Genomic DNA, 24,450 nt, shown 5'->3' on the forward strand with positions numbered 1-24,450 from the left:
AAAAATGGGAATAAGGTAACTTTGTGCTTTTCTGCATTTACCTTACTTTGGTTTCTCCACAGTTTAACATGTTGTTTCCATGATGATGTAACTCTGTTTTACTACTTTAACTTGCTTTTAGTATGGCGTGCTACAGTAAAGCAGTAATAACATGGCGTGATCAGAGAGCGCCGGTGACACAAGGAACTGACCGTGTGCTGTGGTCACTGGGGCTGGCAGAGAGTGGGAGAAGAAGCCAGTAAAGGGAACAGTTCTCCATTTTCCAGGCACTGGGCTCGCTTCCGATATAGTACATGTTGTCAGCAGGAGTCGGGCACAGCAGTGACCTGCTGCTTTAATTGACCTATGAAAACAGAAATAGGCAGCATAATCACTTAGGAAAAGCCATGGTTTATAAATGTTTAACTGCAGGGAGTTCCCTTGGTAGAACCTGTTTAATCTCACGACATTAATACTGAGATCTTTTACAGATTGCCAGAGCCATGGTCTGGTAAATATTGACACTGTAAATTTACAATACTCATGGTTCACTGAGCCCAGCTCATATCCCCATGATAGGAGAAATTTTCTCTCATTGGGAGTGTATAGCCATGCTGTTTTCCTGCCGACCAGCAGGCCCAATGCAATAATACAAGGAATGACAGTAAACCCTCGCTTTAACAGACTTCACTTCAATGGCTTTGAACATTCGGATATACGGTAGCAGACAAAATCTGTCAAATCTGAGATGCCAGACTTTTCTGGGCTCGGTTTATTCTTAAAAACCACGCAAAAGTTAAGACATAAAAATATGTAAAATATTTAGAGAATTTTAAATTCAGAAACATCAGTGGTGCCCTATAGGGCTAACCACTTAATCCAAGTCAGGGTGACAGGGGAGCCGGAGCTCGTCTCAGTGACCAAGGGATGCAAGTCAAACACACAGCACACACACTTGTGCCACTAGCCAGTTTTCCCAGAAGCCAGTTAACCACCAGGTGTGTCTTTGTGCTGTGGGAGCAAACGAGAGCACCAGGAGGAACCCCGCACAAACATGGGAAGAACATACAAACTTCATGGAGATAGCACTCCAGTTCCGGAATTGAACCCAGAGTCCTCTTGAGAGGCAGCAACGCTAGCCAATGCACCTCCGTGCCACCCAGTGCGTACTGTATAAATTATGAAACGTAACAGTTCTTTTGCTTTCTTTAAAAACTCTTGGATGTCTGAGAGCCACGGAAATCTTGCTCTTCTAGTTGAAAAGGAAGAAAAACCATTATCTTAATTCAGGATGGACTCTGGATTCTCTGCTTGTTTAATGATTTATAGATTTTAAACTTAAAATCTGTTTTACCAGATTCTTCTTCTGTGTTACTTTGTTATTGAGCATGTAACATGGATGCATTTTTTTCCTCTGTTAAATTTTAGCAATTCATATTTTCTTTGAGAACTCATAAAAACGTTTATTCTTTATTTCTATCTTCTTTTTCATTTGTGCTTAAACTGGTTGTCTGCTGTGTTCTTACCCAGCTGGACATAACTGATACCTTCTGCATCAGCTGTACCAAACAGAACTTAGAAACTGTGTTGTGCTGAAACTAGCAAGTTACTGTATGGTGCCTCAGACATTGTAGATATTTAATTTGTCAAATTACCTTAAAGGGCAGCAATATTCAACTCTGGGTAGAAGAGTTTCATTTCAGTGCATTTTAAAATATAGAGACTTCTTACAATGATTATTGATTTTTTTTAAATGGAAAATGTTAGTTGTTTAAATTAACTGAATTCAGTTCTGCAGCCCTGACACACCTACTAGCGCGCATGACTAACAGTCAACAGGGGTCACTCTTGTGAAAAGGCTGCTCTATTTATCTCAATGTCCCATCTTGACACGTTTTGCTGCTTGGGGACTCTGGTCACAGTCCACTAGTGGCACAAGGCATCTAGCCAGTCACTTTGCACCTGCTGCCCCAGTGTGATGTTTCGGTGGCCCAGAAGCTGGTTTAAGTTGTACTGTAGCTTGCACCGTTTGTCTCGAGGAATAACATAACAGGGGTGGGGCCAGTCTGGAAGTCTGGCTCTGCTATAATCCCAGCCAGTCCATTAGGAACACGTCACAGACGCTGTCAGGTGCTGTGAAAGCTGTCGTCTCTATCGGAGGGGAATGCAGAGTGGAAACAGATCAACAGAGCCAACTTGTAGTGCAGCGTTTCATCTCATTCAGGAGGTGTTAGACTCCTTGTGCAAATAAATTGCTTTCTTCTCTGCCAGCTTTTTACTTTTTGTTAATGTATGAAAACTTGAGTCAGGCTTGTGGTCAAACGGGAAAGACCTTTTTAAACATTCTCCGATATAAAATTAAGCGTCCAAGAAAACACCCTTCATCACATAAAACACTTGGTAACAGCGGTGTTTAAGAGTGTTAAAGTGTATCATTGGCTGCAGATATCTAGGTGTCAGAGAAAGGGTACGGTTTAACCAGGTAAAACTTATGAAGAGAAACTCTCTGACTTCCAGCTGAATTCTGGACCTTGTCTAGTATTCCTGCACACACAGGGTGAACTTGCACAAGTTTGTTCTAGAGTTTTCCTACTGAAGATCCGGTTCCTCTCGGATCCCCACACTTTCGAAATGTTCAGTGGTGTGCTGTGTTTAAAGAACATTAGCTGCTCTATTTTTAGCACAAAGCTTGGCTGTGCGCTCACTTCCTCTGCACTGTGCACTGTTAAGGATAACATTATTATGGCTGGTGGAAAATATATTGTAATCCAATTACAACTGCCCAAGCCTGGGAGCCTCAGGTTCCTGTTTCAGTGCCATAACATTACTCACAGTCAAAGCAAGAGAGAGGTTTGGAGTACGAACTCAAAACAGTGCTAGGCCCTGTTGCCATGGCCACCGAGTAAAACATCACTGTGATAAAGATGGGAACCCGTGTCTGGGTTGAAAAAAAAAGTTCAGAAAAAAAATTGTATCGGCTCCTCACAAGGCTGTGTGCCTGAGAGTGGTGATTCATTTTCAGCCTCCTTCTTTCACAGCTTATTAGTGTGGATCTGTGAGAACCATGGTGCGTTTTTAGCTTTTCTTTTTTATTTCTGTTTGAAACAATCTGCTGGCTCTTTAAACTTCGAAAGTTTTTTTTAAACTTTTTTAGAAAATAATGTTGTTCCATTACATGAAAAACAGTGGCCACGTCAACAACAAAACTGACTGAAAACATTACATATTGTATCATAATGGTCAGGGAATATCAAAGGATATTGTGTGAGCTGGTGTCAGAGGTCAGCAGAGTGTTTCTAGGGAATCTATGTTGTGAAATGAAACTGCCTCCATTTGAAGCACTTACTGTACAGGTGTTGAATGATGTTGAATGTTTGCAAGTTAAGCAATTTTGTCATTTAAGGAATATCCATCCATCAATTTTCTTACCCCTTAAAATCCAATTCATGATCACAGGAGAGCCTATCCCAGCCAAGCAACAGGTGGAAGGTCTGATACTCCCTGTCCATCACAGACAAACGCAGGAGCAACCTTAACAAACCATATCGCACCAGGGCCATGTTTTCCAGAAGCAAATTAACCTACTGACATGTTTTTGGACTGTGGGAGGAAACGCACGCAAACACGGATAGCATCTCAGTTCCCGCATGGAACCCAGGACCCCAGTGCTGCCATCGTGTTGCCCATATAATGAATATCCTGTGGGAAAATGTGCAAAGTTCTGTACGCATGCTGCATCAGTTCATGCTAATTCATGCATACATACTGTATACGCAATTCTGAATAACGGAAGTATCAGTCTCCGGCAGCAGTTACAGCTACAACATCTTTCACTGGTTCCAGTACGTGTTCATGGATGTACATGGAGATATGTGTCCACTTAGCCTGTAGCAGTCGATTCAGCTCTTCGTGAGATGTGAGGTGGTGATGCAGTAGGTTCTTGTGTTGCTTCCTGCTGGTGTTTTATTTTTGTCACTAGCTACTGTGTGAATTTGTCTGGTGTGTTCTTGCCATGAGAGATACAAGAACAGTCATGCCTCTTGTGAGATCACTGACATCACCCTTCCTTCCTTTAACATGGCACACTGAGGCAAAGGTCTGGTCTGCTGCTGCTTTACAGACAATAGGATTTATAGGCTATATCATGTGCTGCACCATTCTTACTACGTTGGACAGGAAGGATTATGTCAATGAAACAAACCATTCTCTAATATTTTGGTAAGACGGTGCATTTCGGATATTTAATCCAGTCATACAGGACGTCCTTGGAATAAAATGTAGTCTCTTTGGGTAGAATGCTGTTTTTTTTAAGAATTAGTTTTTCCTTTCCAGACATTGAGGATATAATCAGTAGGTTTCCGAGTTGACAGGCAGTCCTTACAATATAAGGAGCAGACATCCAGGACTCATCCTTATGTTTTTGATAAGGTTTGCTAAAGTTGCTCCTACAACGAGGAGAGCATGCAACTCATGTAACTACTTTTATAATAGTGAGAAATTCAGGCATGAATTCATCATAAAGAAGTTTAAATTAAATTTGTTCAACAGCAATTTCTGCTGAATGTTTTTGTGAAAGCACAGCTTATGAAAAAAGTCATCACAGACTCCCACGTCTCACAGAAGTAATAGCCAGCGCAAATCATTTTCTTATCTTACACTGTTTCATTTTCTGGTGCCTGATCCCCAGAGATTCTTCAGTCCCAGAAGTCTATAGCCATTATCACAGCCAGTAATAAATGCCTCCTTGTCAGTATAACAGACAAGTAAAATCATTACAACATTTGAGAAAAGAAGAACATTTTTCTTTCAAGCAGCAAAAGCCACAGATGACTTTAAACACCCACTAATGAAAAGTGTAAAATATTAAGAGGCTTATTTTGGGTGTGAAATGGCAGTTTTCATAGATATGCAACCTGAACAGAGCTTTAGATACAGTTACTTGAAGATGCTTGTATTTTGGGGAAGAAGTGTGGGGGTTCTAGCAGCACAGTCAAAGGCCCCTTGAATTTGATTTCATATAGCTTTGTCAATTTATTTCACATTTAATTCACACTTTGTTTACACCACAGTGGACACCAGGGCATGGGACATGATATTCTATGTGTTGGTTTAAAGCTTTTCAGAATGCAATTTTAATCATGCTGTGCCTGTTGAAGTAGAAAACAAAGACAGAAAGGGGCACATTGGGCAATCTCTTATACAGGAGTGTCTGTGGTGGCTGGGATTGTGAATGGTTGTTCTCTGTCGAACAGCTCTGGTTAGAATCCAGGCTTTTAAATCACCAGTATATGGAGTCATATTGAAGGGATTGTAAAGTGCAGATCAAGGACTAGTGTCCTTTATGGTGAGAATTCTGTATACTGTAGAAGAGACTACAAGGAGAAATTCTGCTGGAAGGCAATTTCATTAACTAAGCAGCTTGGTTGTACCACAGCTTTGAAGTGAATGATCCCAGCCAAGGGACAGCAGTTTTTTCTACTTTAAGCATTTTCCACCAATACCAAAGTTTTTTGTGCTTTTTGCATAAAGAGTACCCAGGCGAACTGACCCTCTTTCCTTATTTCTTATTTTTGGAGAGGCAGCGTGGAAGCCAGTCGATTATTGAAATGGAATATTGATCTGGATAGCTGCAGCAAGCTAGTGAACGCACTCAGCGTGGAATAACGTGTTGCCGAGTCCAGCTGGCCTGATGAATGGAGTGCACTGAGGGTTCTGAGCAGTGATTTACTACAGAGAATGATCTCAGTGGCTGCAGGGACTGTGAGGATGTTATGTTGTTAAGGATGACAACAACATCTCACTTTAAGGAGAACTGATGATCAGGATACTTCAAGGAAAGCTTCATAAATAAGGAACAAACACTACATAAATGAGTAATTTCTTCTGGTTACTTGATTTCTCTGGGAACATGCAAGACAGTAAGGTCTGCTAGTGCCATTAGTCAGGATTTTCACAAAAAGCATATTGTACAGTATACCTGTCAGTCTAAAGGGTATATCTAAACTGAACCAGGGTTATAGAAAAAAACATTTATAAACCACTAGCAACCATGTTATGTAGTCTTCCTCTTAACACTGCATAGACATATGTAGAGAATCATAAGTGTTTGTGTAGATTTTGGTCTTGATATGCTGATGAGGTCCTTTGCTGAACCATTGACAGTGTCCAATGAATTCTTGCAGATGGTGTATGTTCTGCTCATTTCATATGACTTAGTCTTACTGTACATCAATTGTTGATATCCTCCTCCATGCTATAAGGTAATAATCTAGGAAGTATGTATCCAGTTCTTTAATTGGGCAAGGAGTAGGGGACTTTTGTTACATGTTGATTTCCTCTAGTTAGCAGAAAAAATATTCTTTTTAAATAAATGCATTTAATTTTGTACATACAAAAAGTCCCAAAAAAATAGGCTTCCTTGAAATGATCCCTTTCCTTTGAGAAACTGGGGACTCCCTCATCTCTGCATCACTACTCCAGTGGGAATCCAGATATTCACTCATTACTCTGCCACAGCCCAATTCAGTTCCCCTGCTGTTTTTACCTTGAGGACTATCTTATATATCCCAGAAAAGAATGCCTACTTCCTGTCTTTATTGTGGGAAATATGCACACTGTGTAAATAGCATTAAAGACATTGTTGGTTAATAATTCAGGAAAGCCCAGAGTGTCACAAAGCCTTATTAATTCAACCTGTAACAAGCAATTGCTTTGGTACAATTGAGTAGTTTATCAGTCTATCAGCCAGGGTCTCAATGCCCTTACTGATAAAGCAGATGTGGCAGAACCCGGGAGTAACAGTGCTTACCAGTTTCTAATTATTGTGGCCAGAGCCTTAACAAATGAAAGCGATATGGGATTAATTCACAGGGCAACAGGCCTTACAAGGTAAACTTCACAGTGCATCAGCTTAGGTTTAATTTAAAACCCAGCCTGATTCGGCTAGATACAGTAAGTCACTTGCACAGTAATTTAGGTTGATTTGTGGGGGGCATAAGTGCTATCAAGTGATTGATAGCGTTCTTCCACATTAATTTAATTTTCAGTCAAAGCACAGGGAGAACAGCTTTGAGGAGCACACACTCCAAGTGAGGCTGTGTTGTCACACATTGATTTACTTGCTCACATATTATTTCTGCTGTGATTATATGGCAGTTAAAATCAGTTTCTCAAAGTTCAGTGTCAGGAATTGTTTGCCAGAGCCAAAGTTTTCATTAGTTAATTTTAATTTTCATTAATTCATGTTGACTTGATTTGATAGAGAAAAGTGCAGATGCTTTATGGCCCTGCTTTCAGTGCATTAAAATGTTTTTACCCCCAGATGGGATATTAAAATATCCCTCTCAAGAATTGTCCAAGAGAGCCTCAAACTAGAATGTATTGTCTAATGACTGTAATGCAAGAAGGTTTGGTTAGTTTGACCTCCAAAAAAGTGTCCTTTCTGTGAGGCACATTGCTTGGCAGGAGTTCCCTGAATAAGCATTCATCTTAACGAGAAGACCTACTGTACATGCTTCCTCTTTAAGACTGGCTTAGATCAAGTGTGGAAGAGGATTTGTGCTGGGTCAGTGGAAGGGAAGCTCCTGGCTGTTTACCATGCTGGGGAATAAAGCCTCATCCTGGATGACATCAGGTGGATTCTGATTGGCTGTGACCACAGGGGAAACCCCTTTGGTAGGTGGAGCCTTTCAAGCATGGCACTGATGTGTTGAGAACTCAGGAAAAGTCTCTTGTTATTAACCCTCAATCACACAGTCCCCAGTGCCCTGGGCCAGCCAGACTTTTCCATTTCCCTTTTCCTCTTCCTATCCATCCCAAATGAGATTCTGTGTCACTGCCAGGTTCTGAGACAGCAGGTCAGACAGCTCTGAAAGGACAAATAAATCTGGTTGTTTGTCATTTTGTTCTATTGCTCTCATGGTATTGATGCTTTGTTTAGGGACATGGCAAAATGTGAAGCATCATTTCTAGGTGAAAAGACCATCTTTTGAAGGCCTTCAGAGCAGCCTGTTTATCTGTTTTATAATCTTGCTTTTGTTATTTGTACAGACTCTCTGATTGTTTTTTAAATTGTGAAAAGAGTCTTTTTATGAGAGTTCATCAATGGGTATGCTAAGGAGATTTGCAGCACTCCCTTTCTTTTTTCGCTGTAACTTCTGGAGACTGTGCCCTCCAGTGTCATTACATATTCCCTCCTGAGAAATGGTGCTTGATTCAATAATATATAGCCTTGTGGAATGGTTGGAATTCAGGACACTACTTGATGGAATTAAAATTTAAAAAGATGAAAAGAATATACTCTTAGCAGAACTACGTGCCTCTTTAGCTTTAGGGTTCACCTTCCTTGGCCCTGTCACTCTTGTGTCATAACTTTCACTTTCGTCAGGCATCCCTGAATAAATGTTATGATTTATTCAAATGCTGCTAGTATTGCTCGCTTCATACTGTAGACGGGACTGCTTGTAGTATATTAAACCCTGATCGAGTGTGATTGTATTATAGTGTAAGACAAACCCCCTCTGTTCTCTTCCCTCAGATGTTCGTGGTGGACAAAGCTGACAATTCCAGCTGTACCCTGCATGAGTTCTCCATCACCGGCTCCACATACGCCCCTGAAGGTCAAGTGTGAGTATTCGTCACGCCAGCAGACAATTACAGCCCAGGGTCTTCTGCTTCTATTTCTGGCAGTTAGAAGCACTGGAGCGTAGCAACCCAAATGGGAGTTAGATCATTCCAATTTGGTTAATTAGGCAAAGGAAACAAAAATGAGTTACCAGAGTAATACACTGATGCAAACGAGTTGTCATATCAGTTCAGAACAGTTTTTGCATTTGCTCAACACTACCAGGCCAGGACCTGAAAGCTCTCTTTGCCTCATATGCTGCCTCGTGGCACCAAAGCAAGGGGATTCATTTCTTCCCACAAAGTGCTGCTTGATCAAAACGTGTTCTTGAAGCCCTTTTTAAGTGCTGTTCCAACATCCTCCTGGAGAAAGACACCATTAGGACCAGTTAAAATATTAGCTTGATGCAGTTCTAGCAGTTCTAGTCTCTCAATTCATTTGTTCCACTCCTGCTCTCCTTAAACTGCATGGCCTTTTAACAATGATTGCCTTCAAGCAGGTTCTTCGGGTAGTTCTGGCTCTAGTAAGTACGTCTTCTAGTTGTGTAGGATGTCCTTTGATTGGGTAATCTAGTGATGTCATTAATATACACCTCCAGTATGGACAATCACCTCTTACGATCATGGACCACTAGCATGAGATGTGACTAGGGGAATATATTTCATTGCACTTTGAAAGACAGCATAGTGAGAGAGGAGCATTGACTTTGATACGTGTTTTACGAGGAGTCATTATTCTGTAATTTCACCATGTTTTTTTTTTTACTGCTTTTTGTTGCCATTCATCACAATTTTCCAGTTCCAAATTCACTGCATTTGGCCTTCTTGTAGATCTTTTCTTTCCTCCAGTCTTGATTTATTCTCAACACCCTGCTGGAAAAGAGAAGTCTTGCTTTTATATCATATCACCGTCTTTCTAAAAGCCTAATCCAGAATTCCATGACAACTTGCAGACTCATTTTTTCTGACTGGAGTTGCTTCTGTTTCACAAATTGGCTTAAATAAATGTCTGGGGCAAAGGCAACTAAAAGCTGTCTGTGCGCAGTTCCTTAAAGCTGTAGTCTGTAACATCAGTCTTTTTCCCCTTTGTTATTAAATAATAGGTAAATACATTTATGAAGTTCTTAATTACATTATAAAGTTCTACATTTATAAAGTTCAGAGGATCTTGGGATGCTGTACCCACCTGGGTGATGTGGGAAAATCATTATGTGAGACATTCTTTTGCTAATTGAATGGGGGAGCATTAGATTGTTCAAGCCCCCAGTGGAATTTAACCAGGACACCAGGGTTGACACCCCTACTCTTACGAATAGTACCACGGCACTTTTAATTTCCACATGGTGAGGACTTCGGTTTAGTGTCTCAGCTGAGTGACAGGACCTCCTACAGCGCAGTGTTCCTGGCCGCCATTCTGGAGCATCCGTTTGGAAATTCTTGTCCAAGGGGAACAGCGCCACCTACTGTTCCATGAACACCGCTCACACCAGCAAATTGTAAGTGGTGTTGATGGACCAGTATTTTAATTATTTATATATAGGTGCCTGTCCTCCAATGTATGAATGGTTATTTTATTGGCCTTTATGCTTCTCCTTTTAACGTTGGTGAATTTACTGCTCTGATAGGAATCTGCCTTGAAACCACAGGGCTAGGCAGTGGGTTCTCATGGTGTGTTCTTGAACTGAGCCTTTTTTTTATATCCAAAGAACATAGAGTTTCAGTTTATTTCTCCGAGTAAGGGTGACTGCTAACCCTGCAAGCGATCAGAGTGTATGTATCCTAGTCTACAGTATCAAAACAGCCTGGTGTGTGTGAAGCAAAGAATGTCAAATCTAAAGCTCTAAATAATTCCAAGGACACAGACAATTACTTGTGAATACAATGAAGGTAAGTTGAATCCCTGCATTGCCACATCATTAGTCAATATTTATATATTTATATAAGTAGACAACTGCAAAACTACAGTCATTTGACTGAGATTTAAGACATAGAGAATGACAAGTGTTAGTTATGGGATTAACATGAGTAGATTTTAAAGGATTCTGTGCAGTAGTTCGGCTGCAGTTATGTGTGGGATCTGTGCCTTTGTAGTCATTTTTGTCAGTGATAATAAGATTTAATTCTGCTTTCAGCTGCGGTGACTAAAAAAGTTTAAAAAATATATACTGTATGGGCTGTGAGGCTGACAGAGTTCTTGTAGTGCTAGGTTCCCAGCAGTCCTGTATGATCTCAGAATGTCAAAATAGTGTATTAAACCATAGACATGCATGAAAAATTCTAGTGGATATCTCTGCCAAGCTGTTTACATTAACTACAATACTCCTGTTCTGGGATTTATGGTATTGCATCCAATTAAATGTTTCTGGGGACTGACTTAACAAGGTTCTGCACAGTAATCTAAAAACAGGAGGAAAACTGTAGCTTGAGTGCAAACATGAAATGTGATTCTAGAATGGTTGGACACTGTAATCCCCTAAATAACAAAAACAACAACACTGAAACACCTTGCTGTAGATGCCAGTGTGAAGGATTAAAAGTGAGTTAAAATATGCTTGAATCTCCAGCCAGATGGGAAGGATTTTCTCAGGGTCATTTAAAAGGTTACAGCGATGGTGAGTGTGACAGTACCCAGTAAGAATATCTCTGGTGCACCTAATGAATACTGTACAGCCTTAAGAAGACATTATATAGGTAATGTTGTACACAGTATGCATACTGTAGATACACCTCTGACGTGAGACCCCTCCTGTCTGTATGTGACTGGTATATGGTTTTATCTTTGCAGGCTGAAGGGAGACCAACCGGTGCAGTGTGGGGATTACGATGGCCTGGTGGAGCTGGCGACGATCTGTGCACTGTGTAACGATTCCTCTCTGGATTACAATGAGGTAAGCCTTTCCTCTCCACAAACGTCTGCACTAGGGATCTGTGGGACATTAGGCTTCCCTGCAGCAGGACCTATGCAGTGATTCTGTGCTGGAGCCTTAAAAAAACTCAAATTCAATACTGCTATCTGTATATTGGCTGCAATTAAATTACAAAATAATTAAATAGAGTGACACTTTTGATTACCATTTAGCATCATTTATGCAGTAACAAGTGAAGGTGTATAAGCTAAGTTTTGTTGGTACATCTTTGCTTCTTAAATCTTGAACATGTGCAGTGAGCTTTTTGGGAATGGCACACTATAGATGTATCTGATGTATCTTGCTAATTCCAGAGCAAGCACTGTTCCGGTCATGGCTGTGTTCTCTCTGGGCGTGTTTAGATAATCAACACCCACCCTTGGTCAACCTGGTCCTCTTTCTGGATCATTTCACAACGTGTTTTTCTTCTGGTCCGCATATACCATTCATTTCATTGCACTTTAAAAGACAGTGGGGATTTGTGGATAAGTCAGCCACTCCTTTCACAGTGCTAGTCCAAGCTGTCATTTAAACCAATAGTTCTCATGTGATCTTTAATCAGAGAGGTTAATTGATGCCTGTAATTTTTATTTTGTTTGAAAAGACCCTTGTAAACTGTTTCTGCATCCACTGTTTGGGTTGGCCACAGGTTTCTTTTCTAACTCCCTTTGCAATAGCAATATTATCACTTCACCTTCTCAAGTACTTTAAGTAGTGTCACCCTTATTTAAACTTTACTCTGCAAAGTTCCCAAATTACTCACATTCTACAAACCTGAATGATACGAAACCCAGAAATTAGGTCAATACTAACCTTAACCACAGGTCTAAATGTTTTGGGTTATATCCACTTGAGAAATAAAAAAAACTGGGCCACTGACGGAACAGATTGTGTAAAAAAAGCTGTAGGGAATGTGGTCGTTCATCTTCACACTCCAAAGCCCAGCTCGATGTCTGTCTTTGTAAGTCAAAAACACATTGCAGTGTAATCTATTTCTCTAGTAGAAAAGAGAATACTTACAGTTAGAACTTTTCTCAGCAAATTCAGGGCTGGCTCTTATTGGGTTTCAGAGGATTGTACAGGTATAACAGTGAGAATATTAGGGTTTTTTAGCAGAACCCGGGGAGGGTGGCTTTGAATTTGAATTGCCCATTTTATGAATTAAATTGCTCGAGTCAGAGAGTGACTTAAAAGCTACCACTGTAGCATGTAGCACTGTAGAAATACTGCAGCCCAGTTCTCTGAACTGCACAAGGACATACCATAAAAAGCAAAGTTAATGGAGTCTGTCTTTCTTTAAACATAAATAAATGTCCTAATGCAAGACACAACCAAAGATACTGTAGTATTATTAAGGCAGGCCCCTGCACATTAACAGTTAAGGGGTTCTGAGCATGTTTCTGCATTTTTCGAACAGGGAGTCTGAGATGAATGTAAGCTGGGATGCTTCACTGCCGTTTTACACATCTGTGTGGGGTTGCTATGCAGAGTAGTGCATCTCTAAGAAAAACACTGCACTGTTTACACACGGCGCCAAGCTGTTGAACAGGGGCGATCTGTCAAGCAATGCACATTCATACAGATCTGTAACCTCCACCAGTCAGTCTGAATGGAAGACGAAAGTTATAACCTCATCATAAAAACACCGTGAGTGCTCTTGGGTACATTTTGACAAAAGAGCACTCTACTTGTTGCCTTTGATCATTACATTATATTATTTGTATACATTGTACATGTTAACATTGTAAAAGCAATTCTGGTTCAGTTTCAGACCAGTATCGTTTCTCTTTATGAAATTAAACATATGGGTCCTGCATGCTGTTTCATGTTTTGTTCAGTCAGGGAATACAAATGTGGGTTGGGGCGTGGCCTGTCCATGTTACACCTTCTAGACAAATACAGTTTTATCTAAAATTTACAAGTTCTATTCTTAATACATGCTTTGACATTGTTAAGCTTCAGGTAGGGGGTTGACTACAAACAGTTGCAGTGTGCTCGTAGGGTGAACAGCAAGTTATTTTAATTCTTATCTGGTTTTGTCTATTTGAATATGTTTCCTGTTATTTTCCCACTTCCACTAAAAAGAGTTGTGCCCAATACTGCCAGCTCTGAGTTGTTCTTATTCATATGATTGCATAAAACGAACTCAGATACTTATAGACAATCCATGCTACTTAGTCTCTTATTAGTTTATTCTTTAATTGTTTATAATATAGTAATAAATAAAATATAGTAAATTATTCTATGTGCTGTGAGCTTTCAAATTCAGTGTATTTATCTCTATTTAGTGCTGTTTTTATAGTAAATTATTTCATTTGCCGTGAGCTTTCAAATTCAGTTTATTGTGCTCTGTTTGGTGCTCTATAGTGGTGATTATTGATAGAGGAATCTGAAACTACTGCAGTCTTGGTCTGGCGTTCTTGCCTCTCTAAATTAATTGAATGTGGCAGACGTATCCCTTATATTTCAGGAAACATCTCCACGGTGCGTCGCACTAAGACTGCAGATTTCTGTGTCATTGTCTCAGAGGAACAATTTCAGCTCGTCTGGTTCCCCTGCAACCTTCCGTGTGCTGTGTCTTGTGTCTTACTCCACAATGTCCCCCCTGGCCTCTGGCATGACTGGCGCAAGCCTTCTTTGTCTTCTGCAGTCCAAGGGGGTATACGAGAAAGTGGGAGAGGCCACCGAGACCGCACTGACCACTCTGGTGGAGAAGATGAACGTCTTCAAGACCCACCTTTCTGGGCTCAGCAAGGTGGAGCGGGCTGGCGCATGCAATTCGGTAAGGTTTGCAAATCGATAAGGTACAGCTCAGACTGTACAGGCCTCCTTATTGCCTATTTTTGACCGATTGTATTACTGGCTTACTTCAGATGCCAAAGGTAAATGCAATTGCGTCACTATAAACCGTTTGTGCGTGACTTTTTTTGTTATGAGTTACGTACATGCAATAGATGTGATGTGTGTTCCTAGGGGACATTAAAGTTCATCTTGTCTTATGCTTCTTACATTCTTACACTGTTTTACAGAAATGTCCCTTTTTACACTACTACTATTTTTTATTGAAAGTAGTAGTTAATAACCTATGATACTGCAGATGTTTTGTATACTAATTAAAAGTGGTTAAGGTCCCTTTTAAGTTTAATTTAAAATTGAAATGCAAAAACAGAAATCTTGAGAACTTTGCCCTCAGTCCTCTCCTCAACATCCAGCTTACAGCATTGCGCTGATTAAACCCCAAGACAGTCAGTGGTGTTTACCAAATCTCACCAAAAATATGGTCAACCCTTTGTGCCACATTTTCTTATCTTTTTAAGATTTTGCTCTGAGATTCGTTTAAAGACCCAGAAAAATGTAAGCTTTTGAAAATCAGAAGCTTGTTTTTGTTTTGTTTTTCCCCTGAACACCAAATTTTAATTTGTAAGAAAAATACCGTCATTCTGCTGGATTTGGCTGTAATTTTGATATGTTGACTATAAGGAGCCCTTACAATTTCTCATTCATCCGCTTTCAGAATACAGAAAAAAAATGAATGAGGCTTCTAGATGGTTTGTAGACCTTTTAGTAGAGAAATGAGCAGCAACTTAATCAAATTGAAGCAAGGGTTACAGTGGTTCAACAGATTCATTAAAATACCTAAACAAACATTGCTTTCTGAGTTCTATTGACCCTTGTACTATGTGGATGCCTGGAGTCTGTGGAATGGAACAGCCTGTACTGCAGCTCGAACAATGGCGATGCAATGAGATTTAATCTGTGTAAATGGCTACTGGTATTTCCCATTTCCTCAATGAGCCTGGGCAAGCAGTGCAACCACTCTCCCTTGTAAAAGACTGAAAAGCCCTCTAGTGACTCCAGCACTTGAAAGTTAAGAATAATATTTAGACAAGTATAAGTTTATGAGGGGGTTAGCTAAACATTCAAGTTTGAACCAGTCTTTCAACGGGGAAAAAAAATAGCTTGGTTGATGACCTGAGTTACTTGGAAGGCTCTGGACCAAGTAAGCTTTTAAAAGTCGGAATATGAAAATTATTTATCTCCCTTTAAAGTCCTTGGAGAAAGCTTTAGGTTTTTTTCACTACTCAAAAGATGGGATGTTTTGCTTTATATGGGATTGTGGTTTCTTTTCAGGATGTCTGATGAATGTGTTTTATTCAACGTTACATCTGTGCTGTCCAAAATGATTGAATATTAGCTCTTTGTTAATGACGTTTCCCAGGTGCCTGGAGTGTGTTCATGGTAGATACCTCACTTTTATTGTCCCACAGTGAGGTGTAAAATGTATCCAATACAATGGGGACACCTAGTGGAGAGAGAAAATCGTAAAACTCTCCCTGTAGATACACTAGAAGCTGCTGAGCGTGGCTGCCTACAGTATGTATAACACAGCTGATATGCAGAAAATAGTTCTAATAGGAAATTAATTCAGCCAGAATTTAGAACAGCTAGGACATAAAAGTCAATGTTACATTTTCTGTATCGCCACAGCCAGCTTAAAATCTGCCGTTTAGCTGAACAACTCATCTTCTCTTCATGTGAAAATTATCACCCGAGAGGATTTATTGCAAACACATACTGTACAGTTTACAAAATGGTGAAAATACTGGAGTTCAAGCATGAAACAACTCACATCTGTCTTTACATGAGAATAGATGAGCAGTGTAAACAATGATGGAATGGAATTGGGGGGGAAGAAGGGGAAGGACATTATTCCTGTCCATGAAATTAAATTAATTCGCCAAGTTCTCCAAATGTAGGGCAGTTTAGTGCTAAAACAGCCACCATTTTGAGACCTTCAAAAAAGGAAAAAGTAGGACATTAATGGAAGGTCTCTGCCCATTAACTATGAGAAGTAGGTTAAAACACATGAGCCTCTTTCTACGGTTACATTGTTGTATTTCTGCACATACAACACACAATACAGTTGTATTGTCGCATACTAGATTGAAATCCCACATTAGAAAAGAGGATTTTAATGAAGCACAACAGTGGTGCAGTTTTTGGCTTTGCACATGCACAGTGGGGCTGACAAGCTGTCACCATCCCCTGCTGTGACGGATTAGTGATATCGTACTGCACTGACCACCTGTGACTGGCAGGTGGCACTGACCTGCCTGCCTGTCATTTACACTGAAGCGTGTGTGCCTGACAGCTCTCCTTCACCCTGCCTCTCTCTCTCCCCAGGTCATAAAGCAGCTGATGAAAAAGGAGTTCACCCTGGAGTTCTCCCGTGATCGCAAGTCAATGTCTGTCTACTGCAGCCCAGCCAAGCCTGGCACTCAGAGCAAGATGTTCGTTAAGGTACAGAAAATGGAGAGAACACATTTCTATCAGCAATTCTCTCTCCTACCCCCTTTACAAATTACCTTTCACGATTATTTCTACTTTATTTCTTAATCACAATATAAAAAATATACTGAATAGTTTTCCTGGAGGCCATTAACTAAAACATAATTTATGCTGCCAGTGTAATGTACCATCAAGGCAGAACAAATCTTGTCATTCAGGTACACTGACATATTACCTGCATTTTTAATACAAATCCACAATTGACAATAGGTACATAAGACACTCCATAAGATATAAGATACTTAATACAGTATGTTCTGGGGAAAGGGGAAATCAATAAGCCTGAATATATACTGTACAATATATATTGCAGCATTTTTGGCATGTTATAGGTGATATACACTATATCTCACAATTTATTTTCATCAAAGTCTATTGTACATTTACACACATTGTAATAGCAATGGAATTTCAAATTGCTCATGATACTTAAGAACTAGCTTTTTAAGCTCATTAAATAAATGTACTGTATATAGGATGGGTTCATTTCATGCAGTTAATCATATATACAACATAATATTGAAATTTAAAATAAATAAGTGACTCTAACATAGAGAGAGGTACTGTTTTTTATATAAGCAATTCTATTCCACAGGTTTAGTTCTGCAGCTCAAATGATGTTTGAATTAATGTGATAATAAAGATGCACTGCTCCTTACAGACTCTCACCTACCATATAGAGTCACATATCAGATTTTGTGCTTTACTGCAGTAAAGAACTCCAATAATATTTATTGGGGCAATCCGTAACAAGATTGTTTCATCAGCTTTTAATTCTGCTTGAGAGTTTGGTCTTTTTTTCTTTGTCCTGTTGGGTATATCAAGATTAAAACATCTTAATTGGACTAATTAGACTAAAATGTCTTTATAATATACAGTATTCTCATGAGTGTTTCACCAATAGTATAAAAAGGTTTTGGAATTAGTTGAAAGTATATAGTGACAGCTGGCAATTTGTCTTTTTATAAAAGAAAATGGTTCTTGTGTAATACTGTAATACTGAAGAACTGTTTATACACAGCTTCAGCTTCAACAGGGGGAGTATTCCAGTGGTGTCTTGCCTGTTATCTGGCCCATTATTCTAGTATTCCGGAATCCATCACACAGCCTCAATGCTCAGCCATTGTCCCTCCATTCAGGGTGCCCCTGAGAGTGTGATAGAACGTTGCACCTACCTGCGTCTGGGAACCCGTAAGATCCCACTCACGCCACCACTCAGGGAACAGCTGATGGCCCAGATCAAGGAGTGGGGGACCGGCAGGGACACACTGCGCTGCCTGGCTCTCGCCACACGGGACATCCCGCCCAGGAAAGAGGAGATGGACTTGGAGAACTCTGCCAAGTTCGCGATATATGAGGTCAGCTCATCAGCACCTGTCCCCGAGCAGGGATCTCTTTATTGCAAGATTTACCCTTATGACTGATGTACTGTAACAGAAAGCCTAATTTCACACTATGTGGAGATTTTTATTTACTTTGGTTCCATCTGAAAGTTTTTGTTGTTTGAGGGATTTGCAGTCCCAATTTCTCAGAAACCCTGACAGACCCCTAGTCTTGCCACGGGTGAGAGCGAGAGATCCTACGAATTATGATGTGAAGCAGGCCTCCCTGCTCACTAGTCCCTGTAATAACTGTAATAAATGTGATGCAATGTATTAGCGAATAAGTACAAGTACAAGTAAGTAGTATTTGTCAGAAAAGCCTACACAAAAATTGAAAGCAGTATTACTTTTGGATTTAAAGAAATGTTTTCGAAAGCCTGCTTGTTTACAGTATAATAGGGCCGGGCTGGATATTTTGCTGCCTCATTCTGAATCATAGACAATGACGGCAATGTGGCACTGTGCTTACTTGAGATTGTTGTCTGTTTGTGATGTAAAATGGAGGTATTACACTTTACTCTGTACATTTTACCCTTTTAAACCTGTCGTGGCACTTCTGACATTCCAGGTCACTCCAAATGGCAAAGCATTTTAAGATGCACTGCGGAGTGAACCAGGCACTCGCCTTCTTCACACAGTGCAGTTTGCTGTTCATTTCTCACAAAAGCTTCCCGTCTCCCCTCCTTCTTCCCAACGGCAGACCGACCTGACGTTCGTGGGCTGCGTGGGCATGCTGGACCCCCCGCGGAAGGAGGTGACGGACTCCATCAAGCTCTGCAGCGAGGCCGGCATCCGGGTCATCATGATCACGGGCGACAACAAGGGCACGGCGGTGGCCATCTGCCGCCGGATTGGGATCTTTGGGGAGAACGAGGAGGTGACTGGTAAGGCCTACACAGGCCGGGAGTTTGACGACCTGTCCCCCGAGGACCAGAAAGAGGCCTGCACGCAAGCCCGCTGCTTCGCCCGCGTGGAGCCCGCGCACAAGTCCAAGATCGTGGAGTACCTGCAGTCCTTCGACGAGATCACCGCCATGGTGAGTGGACCTGAGAAGGACTGAACCGGTTTTAATCTTAAGCCAATACCTTGTTAAAGACTCTCATGGGAGGCCAGGGTGCCTGCAGGTTTTCTACAGCCAGTCTTTTTAAAGCACTAGCACCTTACATGCTGAGAAAAAGTTCCAAATTTAAGCCAATAATTAACTGAATAAGGTCATTAATAACCCAGTTGGAAGGGAAACCTGCTTCCTCCAGGCACCTGCGGGACCTGGCTTGGATACAGTACCTCTGACACAGTCCGATTCAGAAGGAGTGCTCTTGCTCGTTCAGTCAACCAGATTCAATGTTATTTCTTCCAATTTCATTATCATGATAGCTTATGTAATTAGCTTAAATAAGCAAGGAATCTTTTTGCTAGAGGCATGTTTGAACAGTAGATGTATGTCTATGCAAAATAAATGTAAAATAATTGTTGATTTAATCAGCCAAAACTTTGAATCAGCCAAAACATAAAATCATTTTTTTATGTTTTGGCTCTGTACTGTTTAAAGTTGGAGCCTTAAGGTCAGAACAGTATGAATACACATTGCAGACCAGATTGGTCTCGGACAGACAGTTTTCCATTCCGCCCTGTCAGTGATGGTGTCCCCTTCCCCTGTCAGACAGGTGATGGCGTGAATGATGCCCCAGCCCTGAAGAAGGCGGAGATTGGGATCGCAATGGGCTCGGGCACCGCCGTAGCCAAGTCCGCCTCGGAGATGGTGCTGTCGGACGACAACTTCTCCACCATTGTGGCAGCAGTAGAGGAGGGCAGGGCCATCTACAACAACATGAAGCAGTTCATCCGCTACCTCATCTCCTCCAACGTGGGCGAGGTTGTGTGGTAAGAAAACCTTGTCTCACTTACTGAATCATTCTGATATGTACATAGCTACCTGTGGACCTGCACCCTGCCTCTGCCCAATCATACTAATAAATGCTTAATAAATTTTAACTCTGTGCCTGATTTAACACTCCTCCGTCCACCCCAACTTCACTCTTGCAGCAGCTCCCTGGTTCATTCCTCATGGTTGAGGGGAGTTGGGACGGTGCTGATCCTTGGCCAGTCAAGTTAACATTAAGCAATACGTCCGCTCTTCCTATATATTTGTCAGCTCATTTGATCATTATTAGAATTTGACCAAACTATCCAAAATGTTTATCATCCCATATTTTTCATATGAAAAGCCTTGCACTATATCATGTGTATTCTGACAAGGAGACACCCAGCTAATACATTTCCTGTGGTAGCCGTTTTCTAAGACCATTGATTCCTGACATCAGGGCTCTGTCCTCTTGTCTCCAGTATCTTCATGACCGCCATCCTGGGCCTCCCGGAGGCCCTCATCCCTGTGCAGCTGCTGTGGGTGAACCTGGTAACGGACGGTCTGCCTGCCACCGCCCTGGGCTTCAACCCCCCGGACCTGGACATCATGGACAAGCCCCCGCGGAACCCCAAGGAGCCCCTGATCTCCGGCTGGCTCTTCTTCCGATATCTGGCAATCGGAGGTGAGCTGGGGGGGGGCACCCAAACTAGCTCTGATCTGTCCCCTTTTATCAGTAGAAGCAGAGGGAGCCTTCTTGCACTCTGGTCGTTGACAGAGAACACCTTGGTAAAACCACAAGAGCCCGAAGGTCTTCTGATCACTTGAGCTGCTCGGAATGACTTTTCCACCTGATTGGTTTAACAAGTTGTAAACTTGGAAGGGTCGATGCATTGGGGGTGGTTTGCTTTAGTCAAGACAGAATAATAACCGCAGTTATACCCTGCAGGGTATGTTGGCCTGGGAACAGTAGGGGCCGCTACATGGTGGTTCCTACTTGATGAAGAAGGTCCTCAGGTTTCTTTCTACCAGCTGGTAAGTTGGAAGCACATCAAAAGGTTTAATACAAACTATAAATGGAAAATAGCCGAGATAGTATCACAACTCAAGAAGACGAAGCATAATTGCTTTATGGCAGCATTTTGTATGATACACATTTTAAACTTATATTCTCAATTGCTGGCTTGATTTGAGTAACATTATATTGAGGCTGGTTCAAAATTTATGAACATTGTTTTACCTTTTGCCTTGTACAACACCTTTCATCCGTTCATGTGTGTGGCTGTCGGTCCACAGAGACACTTCATGCAGTGCACAGAGGACAACCCCATGTTCGCCAACGTTGATTGTGAAATATTTGAGTCACGCTACCCAACCACTATGGCTCTATCTGTGCTGGTCACTATAGAGATGTTCAACGCGCTCAACAGGTAAGTACATTACTGTGCATTAGACATGTCCTGCTCATACCAAGTTTAAGTAGCTAAATTAGATTAAATGTTGTATCATATTATAAAGTACAGACTGATATTAATGTGGACTTTTTTGTATCTGAGTAAACTTTCACTTATGTAGTTCAGTTAAATGCTAATGAATGCAATAGTGAGATGGAATATGTAGAGAATATTTGGTGCAACTCGCCCAGCAGAGGGAATGCCAGTCTAGTTGTGCGGATAAGGCTGCCTAAATCCCCCTCACTGAGGCAAGGAATGAGCTGGGGAGCTGCTCCAAGGAATGCGAGAGAGATGGGTTTGAGATTTCTACACGCAGGCAAGCAGAAGCGTGAGGCATAAACTCCAGTAATCCATATAGCTTAAAACCTAGGATAGGGGAACCGAGCTCCACTAGACCAATTTAGTTTTTGTGTCCTTACTTTGTTTTTTAACTTCATTTAGTGATAGTTTAAATGGTAACCAATAACAGCTCAGCCAAACTGCAGTTAAAACTGTTGAAAAACAAATGAGAATTCACACGTTTTTTTTTTCAATAGGATATCATAGACTTTTTCCTGTGTGTCTTAATTCCAGGGGGTTGTTTGTAGTAGGGCAGTGTGAATTTGTCCAGTCTTTTCTCTTTAGATTGTTAGTGTAAAAGGTTTGCACTGACTGTAAGTTCTTGTGCGTGCAAAGGTAACGTGGCACTCAAGGCTGGTTGAGTCCAGCCCCTGATGGTAATTTCCTGCCACCCTTTCATTTCATTAGCCTGTCTGAGAACCAGTCCTTGCTGAGGATGCCTCCCTGGGTGAACATCTGGCTTTTGGGGGCCATTGTCTTGTCGATGTCTCTGCACTTCCTCATCCTGTACGTGGAGCCCCTGCCGGTAAGTGCAGCAGTCCTGCGCTGCCCATTCATTGCAGACAAGCGCAGTCTTAACAGTGTTCTGCCTTGTTTTAGGCTCAAAACCCTTAATTTGATCAAATCCATCCATTTTGTAACTGCTACATCCAATTCAGGGTACCGGCAAGCAGTGAGCAGGAGGCAGGGTGCACCCTGCACGGGACACCAGTCCATCACAGCCTATTCTTTATATAACATTCTAAGTGAAAATGTCATTTTGTCATGAATGGATTGCCTATGCAAGATATAATCTGAAAACCAGAAAGAACGTAACATGCTGTTGAACTCCTGCATAGAGACATACAGCAAAGTGGTATTTAAGAGAAAAAATGAGGTACTGTAGCATTGCACTTATGGAATGTTTTGCTCCTGTCATTCCAGAGGATAGCTGCAGTTCATTGTAACTGCTGTTACAGTCCTGTTTTTTGAGGCCATGAAAAACCTACAGGAACACAAGCACCTCTTTGGTTTCTGCCCTGTAATTCCCCACCCCTTCCCTCCCTCTCAGCTGATATTCCAGGTGACACCTTTGCGGTGGTCTCAGTGGGTGGTGGTCCTGAAGATCTCGATTCCTGTCATCCTATTGGACGAAACTCTCAAGTACTTTTCCCGCCACTACCTGGAAGGTATGTGATCCGATTGAGTTTATTATGGGATAAGGAATGGGAGTCAGCTTGACATGTCACCTTCCTCTGCATCTGGAGTGCTGTGCCAGCAAAACAAATTAATACCTTCAATGACCTGTGATTACAGTGAGACCTGAGAGCTATGTAGCAGTAGTGGGGAAAATATAAAATATGGGTTAATTGATGCTAAAAGGCAGAATGCACAATAAACCTCCAGGATAAAGTACAGAATTTCCTAGAACTGTAGCTAATTCTCAATTCAGAACCCTTTATGAAGTCTTCAAATGGCCAGTGCTCCTGAGACAGGTGTACTGTGAGTCTCAAAAGCAGCTCTTTTTGATAAATTTATAGTAAACACTTTTAGTTAAAGGTCTCAATGACATTCTCGTACCAAAGGGTATTTATAGAGGTTTGGGGGGAATAATAACTTCATAGGAACAAGGGTGATCATCAAAGAAGGCATTGTGTCTCTGTTGTTGTATGCAGCCATAGTATTACTGTAGGTCAGTGGTTAGAGAAATAATAATGAACACTTGAAAGTGGGCATTTCAAGTCTGAAAAGGTGCACATTACTTTTTGAAATACTTGATGCCACTTCAGTTTTAACACTAGAGGAGTATCTGTGTCCTGGTACTGAGGGGGGGGTGAAATTCACATATACCTCGAGGGGAAGGTACTGCACTGTGTACAAAAGATTTCCAAAGACGCACTGCAGTGTCATGAGCACACAGAATGAAGATCTACAGGACAACACCCACAAAGCAAACATCTCCGTCGCAACGAACAGAACTCCGTGGCACGACTGAGACCCTTGGAAAACCAAAGTCAACATGCTTTCTATTTCTTCCCCCTGCAGCCTAACATTCTCCTCTTAGTCTTCAGGAGAAGGTACATTTCTGCCCTCTGTCTCTCACCCTGTCATCCATACAGCATGGGACTACTCTTCTGATACTCATTCAGGAGAATCTGCTTTTTTGCCAAAAAGAAATTCCAACTCCTTCCAAAGTGAATTCCTTTTCTGGGATCTCCTTGCAATGGGAAAAGATGTCCAACAGGAGATAAAAGAGGATTGTGTGCAGGAGACACAGGATAATTCTAAATCATTTTGAAACTGCTGGACATGTTATTCATTGCAGTCGTTGTTGAAACAATCATTAGGTGTTTTTTTTTTGGCTCACTTATTTCATGCCAAGATTCTATCACAGTCACTTGAAAGAGGTTTCATCTGTTTTGGTTTGGTCAATGGCCAATTGAGGGACCTATTGCTGCTGTAATTTCCATTTTATTAATTGCCTGCAATATCAGTAATTAAGTTCATACGTTTTTGACCATTTAATGCAGGGGCTGCTCAAAGACATAGGGCCAGATGTACTACGAAATGCCACTCAC

At 41.3% G+C, this 24,450-nt stretch overlaps 1 protein-coding gene across 1 annotated transcript in view; it reads left to right on the forward strand.

The window, feature by feature from the left end:
• atp2a3 (ATPase sarcoplasmic/endoplasmic reticulum Ca2+ transporting 3) overlaps positions 1-24,450 on the forward strand; it is an 83,954-nt gene that overhangs the window by 53,661 nt on the left and 5,843 nt on the right. The window contains exons 10-21 of the mRNA XM_006640831.3: positions 8,516-8,604; positions 11,387-11,489; positions 14,158-14,289; positions 16,692-16,808; positions 17,996-18,214; positions 18,939-19,274; positions 19,899-20,119; positions 20,582-20,784; positions 21,049-21,134; positions 21,396-21,529; positions 22,301-22,418; positions 22,944-23,061. Of these exons, the coding sequence (XP_006640894.2) occupies positions 8,516-8,604; positions 11,387-11,489; positions 14,158-14,289; positions 16,692-16,808; positions 17,996-18,214; positions 18,939-19,274; positions 19,899-20,119; positions 20,582-20,784; positions 21,049-21,134; positions 21,396-21,529; positions 22,301-22,418; positions 22,944-23,061 (1,876 nt within the window). The remainder of the gene's footprint in view (positions 1-8,515; positions 8,605-11,386; positions 11,490-14,157; positions 14,290-16,691; positions 16,809-17,995; positions 18,215-18,938; positions 19,275-19,898; positions 20,120-20,581; positions 20,785-21,048; positions 21,135-21,395; positions 21,530-22,300; positions 22,419-22,943; positions 23,062-24,450) is intronic.

The sequence above is a fragment of the Lepisosteus oculatus genome, chromosome 26 (assembly GCF_040954835.1).
Source record: "Lepisosteus oculatus isolate fLepOcu1 chromosome 26, fLepOcu1.hap2, whole genome shotgun sequence".
Classification (NCBI taxonomy): domain Eukaryota; kingdom Metazoa; phylum Chordata; class Actinopteri; order Semionotiformes; family Lepisosteidae; genus Lepisosteus; species Lepisosteus oculatus.